The 13,952-nt window shown below is 48.3% G+C and overlaps 1 protein-coding gene across 1 annotated transcript; it reads right to left on the bottom strand.

The window, feature by feature from the left end:
- Window positions 1-3,633: 3,633 nt before the first annotated feature.
- LOC110136484 (2-acylglycerol O-acyltransferase 2-like) lies at window positions 3,634-13,233 on the bottom strand. Its single transcript, XM_020892220.2, has 6 exons — window positions 13,024-13,233; window positions 9,655-9,833; window positions 7,347-7,551; window positions 6,852-7,026; window positions 6,026-6,222; window positions 3,634-4,578 (listed from the first exon to the last, which is right to left on the bottom strand). Exons 1-6 carry the CDS (start codon window positions 13,112-13,114, stop codon window positions 4,424-4,426), a joined length of 1,002 nt encoding a protein of 333 aa, XP_020747879.1. The 5' UTR covers window positions 13,115-13,233; the 3' UTR covers window positions 3,634-4,423.
- Between the last annotated feature and the right edge of the window lie 719 nt (window positions 13,234-13,952).

Genomic DNA, 13,952 nt, shown 5'->3' with positions numbered 1-13,952 from the left:
TGTTCCCAGGCTTGTAATCAGGAGGTCACACTCACAAGGCAAATGGTTCTGGCTTTGCAGTCAGACTTGAGTTCAAGTCCTGGCTCTGCAAGTGTAAAAACCACATGAAATCTGAGTGACTTTGGACAAGTTAGTTAACCTCTCTGAGCCTCATATTGGGAATTCATCCTTCATATATGTGTGATGTCTCAGGGTGGGTTTTCCAAGAGGTGGATTCTGTGATAGTGTTTAGTCTGCAGAATGCTTATTAAGGGGAGCCTAGGCATCAACAACTGTGAGAGAAAGAAAAGGCAGTGGAATTGGGCAGAGGGAGAAGTTGAACTAAAATGGCCCATCGGAGTGCTCCTGATTTGGGCTAAAGTTTTTGTGGAAGGAAGACAGTGGAATTGTGCAAGGGGCAAATGCAAACCAAAATGACCCATCAGAGTGGTCCTGAATTGGGCTAAAGTGGCTGAGGCTGACATCCCACCTGGATCTATCTTAGGATCAGTTTCCCCTGTGCAGGCAGCTCTGCAGTTGGGACCACCCCTCCATCCTTGAAGGTGCATCTGGGAGGGGTTTTCCAGGGTCCTCCTTCAAGGCAGGTTGGAAGAGCCCTGGATGAGAGCTGAGACCAGTCCTGTACTGGCCACTTTCCAGCTGTGTGACCTCAGACAGTTCCTTCCCAGATCTCCTAATCCTACTGGGTATCAGGGCCTGAGACGACAGCCCTTAGTGACCCCTAGTGTACAGCGCTCAGCAGTCCACTGGGGATTCTGTGCCCCTCACCTCACAACCCTCTTACAGGCCAACAACCAGGCAGCAGCCTATATCCTGGGGCAGTGCTACTCCTGTGTGGTCTGAGGACCTGCCTGTGTCCACGAGCTGCCTGTTACTGGTTCCTGACAAGGTAAGAGAGTTGGAAAAGAACTGCTCAGAAACCTTAGAGCAACGTGACAGAGTGGTTCTATGTGTAATAATAAAAAAATTGAGGACTTTCCTGGTGGTCCAATGGTTGAGAGTCTGCCTGCCAGTTCAGGGGGTGTGGGTTCTATTCCTGGTCTGGGAAGATTCCACGTGCTGCAGGGCAACTAAGCCTGTGTGCTACAACTACTGAGCCCTCAGGCCTAGAGCCTTTGCTCCATCACAAGAGAAACCAGTGCAATGAGAAGCCCGAAAACCCGCAAACTGCAAGGAAGGGTAGACCCCACTGGCTGCAGCTAGAGAAAGCCCGCACACAGCAATGAAGATCCACGGCAGCCAAGAATAAAATAAATAATCAAATAATTTAAAACATTTGATTTACACTATGTTTGCTTTGTTTTCTTATATCATTTCTGGGGTAATTTATATTGTATTTTACAAATGGATAGGTCAATGATGGATTAGAAAAAATATATATAAAATCTGCTCCTTTACCACAGATATTTTGAGATGCACTAATCTAGAGTATTCCTAATGCTGGCCTCTTAGGAAGGAGGCTGGACAATTCTTACATTTTTTTAAAGCTGGGAACCGGGGGCACCTTTGATCCTTAATCAATGACATTTTATTGATAGTGCCAAAATTTGTTACTGTCTTTTTGTGTTTTTAGGGCCTCTTTGAAAGGGGCTGTTAGACAGAGTCTTTCTGCCCATCTATTTCTATTCATTCTCTCACTAAGAAAGTAACTGGATGTACCTGGATATACCAATTTAACAGACTGAAAAGGGAAACACTCAGGTCAGCTTTCTGGCAGGGAGTGAGGGAAAGACATAGAATCCAAGAAAAGTCCAAACCTGGTCTGTGATAGACACAAACTTTCACAGGTCTTTCAAAAACTTTTCTAGGAATTTATAAATGGAAAGGGTGAAGAAGAGCTGTTTTTTATTCAACAGTCATTTATGGATGAACCATTTAAAGGTGAAGGCACTGGACTCAATGAGGGAATGTGACCTGTATGGGGTCCTAATGCCAGCAGAGGGGTGTTGGGGGGTAGGGACTGTGTGCCTGACTGGTTCCCAGACACCTGCCATTTCTAATTCTGCACAGTTTCAGTCCAGAACCAGGCAAGATGAGAGCAGCATGTGATAGCTGCCTGGGACCAGGATGACTGTAATCCTTTAACATCTCTGACATGAACCTAATTTAATTATGAAGAAGTCATGTCAGTTACGTTGAGTACTCTACGTGAAGCATCCACCCAGAGCCCAGGACATAGTGGGTTCTTAGAAAGTGGCTCAGGGAGCTGACTCTGCCCTGCTGTGGGGTCTCTAAGACAGATGCTAGGTCCAGCCTGAGGGATCCATTGCTCCTCCATCTGGCCCATGACCCGATTCAGCTCAAGCACCTCCCATGGCTCCTCCCTACAAGAGGGGATGAATTCCTGACCCCTGGACTGGACAGTAGTCCCCCAGACAGCAGGCCAGGCATCCTCAGGGACCTTGTCTGCCCTGCCCACTCCCATCACCATAGAAGTTTGCTGCACAAAGGCCTAAGCCTCAGCCTCCTGTTCCCTAAACCTCACTTTGAGCCTGGCCCTCATCAGGAAGTCTCGCCCATGTGTGCTCTGCTCTCTCCTCCTCTCTGCCTTGCTCTATGCTCCACCTCTGCCTCCTCTTATCTCTAGCAAAGCCCAGTTCTCCTGAGAGGGTGAGGCTGGGCCGGGCCATGTGGCTGCTGGCAGAGCTGTGCTGGCTGACATCTGTCCTATTTGTTGTCACCATCAAGCAGTATCATCAGGCTGGGCCCCAGTAGGTCCTTTGTCTCCTGTGGGTAATGATGTCTTGTCTGAGAACTTCTTCCATATCAAAGGGCAGCCTAATTTTTTTTCTTTTAATTAATTATTTATTTTACTTTACGATATTGTATTGGTTTTGCCATATATAGACTTGAATCCTCCATGGGTGTATCTGTGTTCCCCATCCTGAACCCCCCTCCCACCTCCCTCCCCATCCCATCCCTCTGAGTCATCCCAGTGCACCAGCACCGAGCATCCTGTCTCATGCATCGAAACTGGACTGGCGATTTGTTCCACATATGATAATTTACATGTTTCAATGCCATTCTCCCATATCATCCCTCCCTCACCCTCTCCCAGAGTCCAAAAGACTGTTCAGTACATCTGTGTCTTTTTTGCTGTCTCGCATACAGAGTTATTGTTACTATCTTTCTAAATTCCATATATATGTGTTAGTATACTGTATTGGTGTTTTTCTTTCTGGCTTACTTCACTCTGTATAATAGGCTCCAGTTTCATCCACCTCATTAGAACGGATTCAAATGTATTCTTTTTAATGGCTGAGTAATATTCCATTGTGTATATGTACCACAGCTTTCTTATGCATTTATCTGCTGATGAACATCTAGGTTGCTTCCAGGGCAGCCTAATTTTAAGAGGAGACTCCAGTTCTGCCAATCCCTGAGGGCCTTCATCTTTTGCCTGTTCTGCCCTGTGTCTGTACATAACCTCCCCCTTCTTTCCCACAGAATAGACCAGAGGTGGTAATTTGGAGCTGATTGATCAGGGAGGAAGAGGTAACATGCCTTTCTCTGGTCCATCTGAGCCACTGTCTGGGAAGAGGAAATGGGGCAGGAGGGCTGTGAAACCAGGCTGGGATTAAATAGGAGTCTTTGACCAGTGTTTTCAGTTAGGTAGGGAGGATGACAAAAAAGTAAAATAGAATCTTTATGTGATGAATTGACATATATGGAGCCCAAGTTCAGGGCTGAATTACAAAGGATAGAGTAGGAGTTACTGTAAGCAGCTTTCAGCCTATGTGCCATTAGAGCCGAGGTCAGAGGTCATTTTAGCCCTTGGGAAAACTGAGATTCGGAGGGAGGTTGAAGAGGTTGGTGTAGTCATTTAGCCAGTGACAGAGCTCAGGTCTTCCCCACCTCCAGACCCCTCTGGCTGCCATACGGGGCTCAGAGGATCCAGAAACTCAGAGGTGCCAGGATGAGCCAAGAGGTTGTGACCTCACCCTCCACTCCAGCTCAGGGAGGGAGGAGCTGGGACAGGCAGGATGCAGGATGAGGGAGCTTGTAGGAGAAAAGGCTGCGGCTGGTGGCTGCTTCTGTGCTGTCACTCAAGACTGAAGAAGAGAAATCTGCTAACTGGAGCTGTTCTTTGTTTTGCTCATTGAGTAACAGGACCACAGAGGACAGAGACACAGACATCATTCTCTCTCAGTATCTCTTCCATTTCTCAGGTGGGCAGAACCAAGGAGAGGGCCCATTACAGAGGAGTCAGTGCAGGAGAGCAAATCCCTGATGCCAGAGTCTGGTTTCCTCTGCCACGAGCCAGATGTGACCTGGGGCCTGGCATGGGGTGGAGCTGCAGGAGTCAGTGAAGGCTCTGGAGATGTGTTCAACAGACACCTTCAGAAAGCCTTTTGGGATCACTGCACCTCCCTCCCTAATGCCAGCCCTGCCCTTTGGGGCAGCTGTTCCTCTGGGGAGGTACTCAACAGAACTCCAAGTGTTGGTCTTTTGGGACGTTGTACTTGAGCTTGTGGGTTTCGAAGAGGTTGCTCAGTTCCTTCATGTAGCGCTGGTGCAGCCTGTCCACCTCTTCTTGGGAGGGATGTGGTGTCTTTGGCACCTCGATGGGCTTTCCCACTGCAAGACACAGAGGTGAATGGTGGCCCAGAGTAGGAACTACTGGGGTCTCTGGATCCCGTGGGGCAGGACCCTGTGCCAGTGGTCACACTTACTGGAAAGTGCCTGTATTGTTTCCTTTCAACTGTGTTTTGGGTGATCTAATCTAGATATTAGGACAACTCCAAAATTTTGAAATAATAAAAACACCTCCAGCTGGCACTGCCACCTGCCAGACAATATCCTAGGTGCTTTACTTGTATTAGCTCCTAAAATCTTCCGAACAATCCTATGGGGATTGAACCTACTATTAGTCCATTTTAACAGGTAAGGTAGTGAGGCTCAGGGAGGTTAAGTAACTTATTGCAAGGTCACATAGCCAGGAAGAATCAGTGACAGATTGTAAGCCCTGAGGATGTGCTCTTAGCCTCATGGACACGTGGATGTGGGAGTCTTAGATGCCATGAGCGGAAGTGTCTGTATGTCTGGGAGGAGGTGGCCCACAGCCCAAATGCCTCTTCTTCCTCTCCCTCCATGCTGGTCTACAGTGTCCCCCATTCTAGGGAGGACATGGGAGGACCTATCAACTGCATTACTCTTGTTCTGCCTGGCTCAGAAAGCAGTTGTTCTGTGTTCTTCTCTTGGGAATGGTTCTGGAGGCATTAGTTGTGAATTATATCCATGAAAATATTACCGGACAACCCAGGAAAAGTCATGGTGTAGAGGGTTGGCTAAATCTGTACTCAACTAGGAAATGATTGGGTGGGTGGAGATGAATAGACTTCTCTTTGCCATTGGAACCTAGTTGGAATTTAAGACAAAAGCAAATGAGATGACCATATGGCAGAAAAGATGGTGCTAAGTCTATGGAGTAAAGCCCATGCCCATTGTTTACAGGGAAATCCCTCTGGTTCTCCTTCAGAGCCTGCTGATTGCTACTTTACACACAATTCTAACAGACCTGGAATGCCCTTCCCTTGTATTCATCTTCTCCAAAAGTCTTAAGGGATTGTCTGGTCAGAATTAAACCCTCATTCTCTGGCATCATAAAAGTCAAGCAGATCCTGATTCAAGCCTCAGTGTTGTTACTCAAGGGCATGAGGATCTGTTTGAAGTGATTTATCTTCTCTGAGTCTCAGTTTGCCTTCAATAAAATAGGGATGAGTGTCTACCTCCAAGGTTACCCAAAAAAGTGAGCTGTAAGGAGCCATTGCAGTGCCTGCCACACATCAGGTGCTTGGTAATCAGTAGTGGCTATGGTTATTTATACCTTAGTTACAGTTCTCATCCCAGACTGCCTTTTATCAGGGTTATTTGCCTGTGTCTCTATTTCACCCTCTAGAACATGAGCTCCACTTGGTCAAGGATATGTCCAACCCAAGTCCATGTTCTCTTGCAGCACAGAGCCCAGGCCTCTTGCTCTGAAACCTTCCCCCACCTCCCTACCCCAGCCCAGGTCTAGGCTCACCCACGGTGGTGATGGGTAGGCGGTAGGGCATAAAACCAAAACTGTACTGGAAGACTCCACGGCCATAGAAGAGCGGGATGGTAAGACCTATCTTCTTGTACAGTTGATCACTGAACCATTTCCACCAAAAGCCAGAATTCTTTGCATGGGAATATAAGTTATTGTCCCCAAAGGAGAAGATCGGCACCAGATCTGCTCTGGAAAGAGACAGGAGAGAGGGCATGTGGAGGGGCAAGAAGATTCAAATTGGTCACCTATCAGGAAGCTTGTGACAGAAATTGCATCAGAGGACAAAGCCCTGGGCTGGAAGTAGGTGGCCTCAGGTAACTCCCAGTTGTGCTACAGCTTTGCTTTGTGATGGTGGGCAGGTCCCGGCTCCTCTTAGGATCGCCACCTCCCAGTTGTACCACGACAAGGAGATCAGAATGTTGTAGAGTCCTCCCAAACATCAAACATCTGCAAAGTTTCTGGGAAAATCTCTTCTGCCCCAGTTAGCTTGTGTTCTTCAGAGGTGCTTCAAGGTTGGATAACTGCTCTAAGCTGTGCCCCAAACTCTGTTCTCTCAGATCCCTTAGGTCTCAGATATAATGCCAACTTCGGGTAATATGACCCATCACACCTAGTCCTTTTGATCAACTAGTCTCCCTTCTAGAATCTTCTCTGGGTATTTGGACATGAGACAGTAACTATCTTGCTAAGTTATCCTCTCTGTTAATGGACTGAACATCTCTTGCTAAAAGAGGACCTGCCTTAATCTCTACTGTCTTCCCTCCAAACTACAATCCTTGCCAATCTCCAGCTGAACCCAGAGCCCTCTCCCCAATACCCGTGCATGAGGGCGAGCCTGGCAAAGCCCTTGCGGTTCTGCAGCACCAGCTTGTTGGCTCCAGGTCTGGTTTTCAGTGCCTCCTTGACGCCCCCAATAGTGATACCCACTAGGTTGCCACCTCCTTTCCTGCTCAGAATGTGAGCAACACTCTCCTTGTCTGTTGAGACCAGCCCTGGGGAGAGAGTAATATGGTTAGCTATGGGGTGAAGGGGGCAGGGGCCACAGGGGGCATGTGGTAGGTCCCTACTCACCCTCCGCCTACAGCTGGGAGTTCCCTGAGGACTGGGACTGAGTTGTTCCCTTCTTCCCAACCCCTCACCAAGCTCATTGCTGGGAAAAGAGCTGTGGGAAGTGCTTCCTTGGGTCTAGCCTCATTCTCTACTACACATGTTCTTGGAGGAAATACAGAATTCTTAGAAGCCCTCCCTGAAATCCCTCCTCTATGCCTGCAGCCCTCATTTTCCTGGGCTCTCCAGTTCTGGGAAGGCTTACCCCCTTGCATGATGTAATCCCTGAAGAATGGGACCCAGAAATATATGCTTATCGTTGTCAGATATGAGCAGATGCCAGGGAAAACTGAGGAGAAGCCTGTGCCCTCTGTGCACAGGTTGGTAAAAGCTCCGACTGACAGGACTCCATGAGGGTGGAAGCCAGCAAGGTAGTTCCGGGAGGGGTCCAACTCAGCGGTCTTGACTAGCTGCAGGGATGGAAACCTGGTGAATTGAGGCTGTACCTTGTGCTCTCACTGGTTCACCTGCTGACTTTCTGGGCTGACCTCTTCTATGTGTCCCCTGTGCCCAAGTGCTATCACACCCCATGTGAGTGTGCTGAGATTAGAGATGGCCTATCTGAGGATCCTTGTCCCCACTGCAGGCCTGGAGCTGAAGAGATGCTTTGGGAGTCTGTGGAATGAAGAGGGAGAGAATGGACTCATGAATGGAACCACCAGGGAAGGAAGGCCCCCTGCCCAAGGCAGAGGTAGGACTCCTGGGAGGGTGACAGGGACACAAGCCCCTGTCCTATGTGAAGGGAAACCTTATCCCAGGCAGAGTCCATCCAGAATGAAGGAGCCATTGCAAGAGCGAGTGAGCATCCCTCCAAGACTGTGGCAGCTGGAGCTCTTGAGGAAGCCTATCACTTGTGTTTAGAAAGCTCCAAGACCCAGAAACAGTTTCCTAATTTTGCTTGAAATTCCACCACTAAACTCTAGTTCATAAAAATCACAGCAGGAACTGTTAAAAGTTCAGGAATCCACAAGCCTTTGGTAGGAAGTGCAGAGGCTTGTCAACGTGGGGTAGCTCCAGTAGAGCATGGACTCCCACTTATGGGCTAGCCCATGATTCCTGCAGGGCCTGCACAGTGAAAGTGAGTAGAAGAGTTGGAGGATCTCCTGGGAGATGCTGGGGTCCAGAATGTGAGGCCACTGAGCTATCTCTGCAGGCTCCCAGCCCAAGACAGGTAAGTCACTGGGCACATCATCCTGCCCTCTGCAGCCACTCGATGGTATTGCCTTCCCTCTGCAGGCCTGCAGTGGGCAAGAATCCTGAATGCTGTACATATGAAATTTCTGCAAATCAAGTCCAGTGTTCCATCTGTCTTAATAGCGCCTTTGAGAAACCCTGCCCTGGGGTTACCTGTCTGGGTGAAGAGCATGAGGGCTGTGGATAGACAGTCACAGAGCCCCTCAGTACCATTTTCCTGGCAGACATTTAACTGACAACAGTTTTGGTTACAAAGAGAGCCGCATGCTGTTCTTGGAGGCCCTAGGATGATCTGATATTTCATAAAATACTCACAACCTAATAATGAATGTGGCTTAATCTCTGCTTTACATGTGAAGAAATCAAGGTTCAATGAGACTAGCTCACCCAAAATCTGGTATGTTGCAGATCTGGTATCAGAACCTATCCTGCCTAGCTCCACAGGTCATACTCTATCCATTTCTTCTCTTCTGTTTCCAAAGGAAGGCCACCTGCCTCTTCCTGGCACCTTTCTGTCTCTACAACCTTTCCCTCCCTATCTGGACATTAAATCATCCCTTCCCAGGACTTACACCCTAAAGATTTAGTCTTTTTGTGATACAGGAAAGAAGTAGAAGTCTCAGTTCACTTAAAACAATGTCTCCCTCAATCAGGACTGACCTCTGAGGCCATGGTCAGGTGTCCACAATGACCTTAGGTCAGAGAGTCGTCAGTCAGAGGCACTCAGAGTAGAAGGGAGCAGTATGTTTACTGGATATATGGGGAAACTGAGGAACTGATTGAGCAAGGCTCTGTCCAAGGACATAAAGCATTACCCAAGTTTGGGGCAGAATAAATCCAGAGGACCAGTTCAGGGCTCTCTGCCTTGCTTCTTTACCCAAGTTAATACACAAACTTTGAAACCAGTAAAAGGACTTGTGTGACCTTGGTCATGCCTTTCTTTCTCACTGGGTATCAGTCTTCTTATTTGAAGAGGTGTGGGGCTAGGTGTTATCTAAGGACATGACTTTATACCTGCAAACCCAAGCATGTCTGCTGAGCAGTTTACACCTGTAAGACATATATATGTGCTACAATATATAGTCCACAGAGCTCCTTCAAATCCTGTTCATTCATCAGTCCTCATAGTGGCCCCACATCTCTGCAGGTGGTAAACCACCACCAGACAGAAGCTGACTCCTCCCCAGGCCACATAGTGGTGGAAGCCCAGCCCCTTCCTCCTAGCCTGGTATTCTGCTCACTGCACACAGGGCCACACTTCCCCATGGACATGTGGGGCACTACAGCCATAGCTACTCCCCAGCCACCCCATTACTCACCGAGATGGGGAAATAGTTCTTCATGTACTTCCATATGGCCCAGCGCCTTATGGCCTCATTGCGCCTGCCTCCCTGCCATGGCTTATTTTGGTCCAAGTACAACCAGATCGCATACAGGATACTGAAGAACCAGAATCTTGTGAACAGGAGGCCTATGAAGACCACGATGCAGATAGGGGCTGGGGAGGGAATCAGGAGCTGTCAGTAGTCACAGGAGTGAAGGAAAAAGCTCTCCCCATATGCCCAGCACTAGCAGCACTGTCCTGTCCAGCCCTCACCCCAGGAGGAAGGGGTCAACCTCCCCTGCCTTCAAGGAGAAAGGAATGCAGCCCTTCCAGTGTCGCACTGGGAACCTGAATTTGTAGATAGACCTATCTACAAACTTTTCCCCACTGTACCAGGCTGCTTATTCATTCCAATCTTACCCCCTCCACCTCCCTCTCCATCCTATTGAGTAATTTGTATTTACCAAGGGATCAATAAAGACCTGATGGAGAAGCTATTAAATGAACCTTTGGGACCACAGAGAAAAGGGAGACATTCTCTCTGCCCAACCCTCTTTCAGTACACCCTCAGCCCATCTTTCATAGATATATCCCACCAGATTCCTCCTCTAATGAAGCTCACCTATGGCTTTTTCATAACTCTGAGGCACAGTCTAAGCAGCTCATCCTGGCTTTCAAGCTCCCCATGACTGACTTGAGTTCCCTTCTGCTCCAGCTTCACTCACCCATATGCACCCCTATAATCTAGCCACACTAAGCTGCTCAATGTTCCTACAACTCCCTGAGCTCTTTGTGTCTCTTAGCTTTTGCTCATGATGTTTCCTATGCCTGCCCTTCCCTCTCCTGCCAAAGGAGGGAGGTAGAGGCTAACACACCTGCCCGGGCAGTGAGTCAGGGGTGCAGCATGAGTAGGGCTGGGCCCAGTGAGGAATTCCCCTCTGATCTTTGATTCTCAGTCCCTAACACAGGTTAGTCCCAGCTTCACCTCAGAGTTGGGGAGTTCTGTGGGGCTGTCATTAATCTAATGCCAATGGAACCTCACTCCCAGGGAATAATCCTCCCTCTCCAACTCATTGACTCCACTCAATCCCATGCATTCAACCTCTTAAAGAAGGTCCATTTCCACTTCTATTCCGTCTGAAGGTAGGGCAGATTGGGCTGTCATTCCTAGTAGGCTTCCAGGAAGAGGGGACGTTTGACTCAATTTAAATAGTAGTAAAATTCATAAGCCAAACAAAGTAGATTGAAGCTCACAGATGCTCACTTTACACAGAGCTCCTATGATGTGTCAGGTGCTGGTGGTGCAACTGTGAACTGACAGAAATCCTGGCCTTCTCAAGCTGACTCCCAGAAATACCCTGCATGTGGGTTTTTTCCTAAAATCAAAAGTCTGTGTGGGCCACTCCCCCTTTCAGAAAACCAGCTCTAGAGGGTAAAACCACGTTGTTAACAAGTGACTCCCTAGAGGGTAGTATTTGAGGAAGTCTTTTACTTTTAGGATACACACTTTGTTTCAGTGTGCCACAGTAACATTATTAGTTTTGCACTGAGAAAATAAATGTTAGGAAAAAGCCCACATGCAGGGTATTTCCGTTTGACCTAAAGATTTCCCTGCACCCCACCATCTCCCTCACCTGGGCTCACTCTTTAACTACTGTCAGCAGGAAAAATCCTAACCAGGGAGACTTTCCAATTTCTGAGGAAAGGAGACAACTTTTTTCACCTTATTACAACAAGGGGAAAAATGTAAAAGCCCACTTTACAGAGGCCCAGAGAAGGTATGTAGATTGGTTAGGTCACACAAAAAGTTAGTAGGATGAGATCTGTCATTCAGTTCTACTATTTGGGTTACATTGTACTGCCAACATTCATTCATTCAACAAATATTCATTGACTTCAACTCTTTTAAGAGCTGGAAATGCAGCTGAGAACAAGACAAACGGTTTGAAAGGATCTTACCTTCCTATATGAGATGTGAATTGTTAAAAGAAGGAAACAGAGTAAACAAGAAACCCATTGTTTCTGGGCCCTGAGTCCACTGTGACAGGTCCTAGTTAACCACTCCAGTCAACTCTTGGCCCTTCCACCAAATGGCCTGCTCCATGTCCAGTGTGAACCAGCTATTCACTATATGTATGGTGTTTACTACCGCACTGGAAGCCATTACTCTCCTACCAGCTTTTAATTCCTGCCCTGTGGATCCAACTCCTAACCATCTCTCTACCTACTGCCAGTCTCCCTTCACCAGGGTAGGCAGTCTTCACTCTAAACATCAGACTGTAAATATTTTAGACTTTGCAGCCAAAAAGGCAACTCAGAGGATATTATATACAGAGCTGAGGATTTAAAATGTAAAAACCATTCTTGGCTCATGGGCTGTGCTGTGCTGTGCTAAGTCACTTTTGTCGTGTCTGACTATTTGTGACCTCCATGGACTATAGCCCACCAGGCTTCTCTGTCCATGGGGTTTTCCAGGCAAAAACACTGGAGTGGGTTGCCATTTCCTCCTCCAGGGGATCTTCCCAGCCCAGGTATTGAACCAGCGTCTCTTAGTTCTCCTGCATTGGCAGGTAGCTTCTTTACCACTAGCACCACCTGGGAAGTCCAGGTGACTTCCCTGGTGGCTCAGATGGTAAAGAATCTGTCTGTGGGAGGGAGACCTAGATTCGAACCCTGGGTTGGGAAGATCCCCTGGAGAAGTGAACAGCTACCTACTCCAGTATTCTAGCCTACAGAATTCCATATTCCATGGACTGTACAGTTTATGGGGTCACAAAGAGTCGGATACGACTGGGTGACTTTTTCACTTTCAAGGGCTGTACCAATATAATAATAATGAGTGAGCAGGATTTGGCCCATGGGGCATAATTTGGAGACCCCCTGATACAGATTGTTACTGCTCCCTGTCATTAATTTATACCCTACACCATAAACACAGTAGATCCATTGGCTTCAGCCATAGGGACCTATACCACACAGATTGGACCTTGTCATTCCCATACCTAAAGCCCTCCTGGGGCTCCCTTTGTCCCCAGGATAAGGGACAAGGTACAAGCTCCTGCTCCTGGCACCAGTGGATCCAGATCCTTTTCCTCAGCTACCCTCCCTCTAGCTCCAGGACCAAGGCTACTTGACTTCCCAGTATTCCAGATTGAGCAGGGGGTAGGTGCAGCCAGTCAGACACACTCCTGCTGGCAAAGCACTCTGAAGGCCAGCTGAGCAAATTGCCCCTCATACCAGGTGATCCCCAGGTGCTGAGCTCAGCAGCCCTTTTAGGACCTGTATCTTTCTCCTGTCAATGCACTCTGTGCTCCAGAAGTGGCAGGTGTCCATGGCCTCCTGTTCCCAGCCCAGCCTGTCTTACGCAAGACCATGAAGCAGAAGATCCAATGCAGGACTCCGAAGGTCTGCAGTCTGCGCTCCAGTGGCACAAACAAAGGCGCAAACTTCACCATGCTGGCTCCTCTGTGGGTTCTGGAGGCTTCTCTGCGTTCTGCTGTGGTTTGCAATGCCTGCTGGTGTTTGCTGCTGCCAGAGATTGTCTAAGCATTTATGTGTTCTGAAGTGGGTGAGTGACCAGCCCAACCCAACCCCAACATCTTCCTGCCCCCGCTTGGCAAGGATCTCTTTCTTAGGAGAAATCTTTGAACCCACCTTCCTGGCTCCATGTAAAAATGGAGGAAGGAAAGGACATTTGCCTCTTCAAGCAATGTTTTATCTGCCAGATCTTCTTTCTCTGTTTGCTTGACTCTTGCCATCACTTGGCACATGAAGCAACAAATATAGTGCAATCTTGTCTGCTTTCCACCTTCCCAGCTACCTGGCTATGATACTTGTCTCCTTTCATTTGCCAGATCCACTGTTCCCCTCCATGAATTTTTAATTACAGTTCCCATCTAAAAATCCCTTGGCCTCACCATCTCCTCCACCTCCTGCCCTATTCCTCAGCTCACCTGCACAGCACAACTCTTGGAAGAGCTGTCATTGTCTCTTGGAAGACAATGACAGCTGTCAGCTCCACACCCTTCCCTCCCATTCTCTCCTCCCTCCTCCAGACTTCAGACATCACTGTTCCATGGAACTGCCCTTGACAAGTTCACCAGTGGCCTCCACACTGCTGAATCCAGTGGTCAATTCTTAGCTCTCATCTTGACCACTCAGCAGCCTCAGACACAACTGTTCCCTTGTTCCTCCTTGAAACCACTTGGTCTGTGGACACCACCCTCTGCTGGTTTCTCTCCTGCCCCTCTGACCGCACCTTGGTCTCCACGGTGGCTCTTGTCCTTCACCAGG

The sequence above is a fragment of the Odocoileus virginianus genome, chromosome 10 (assembly GCF_023699985.2).
Source record: "Odocoileus virginianus isolate 20LAN1187 ecotype Illinois chromosome 10, Ovbor_1.2, whole genome shotgun sequence".
NCBI lineage: Eukaryota > Metazoa > Chordata > Mammalia > Artiodactyla > Cervidae > Odocoileus > Odocoileus virginianus.
Note: the sequence above shows the minus strand (reverse complement) of the source record. Positions and strands in the feature narration are given on the sequence as shown.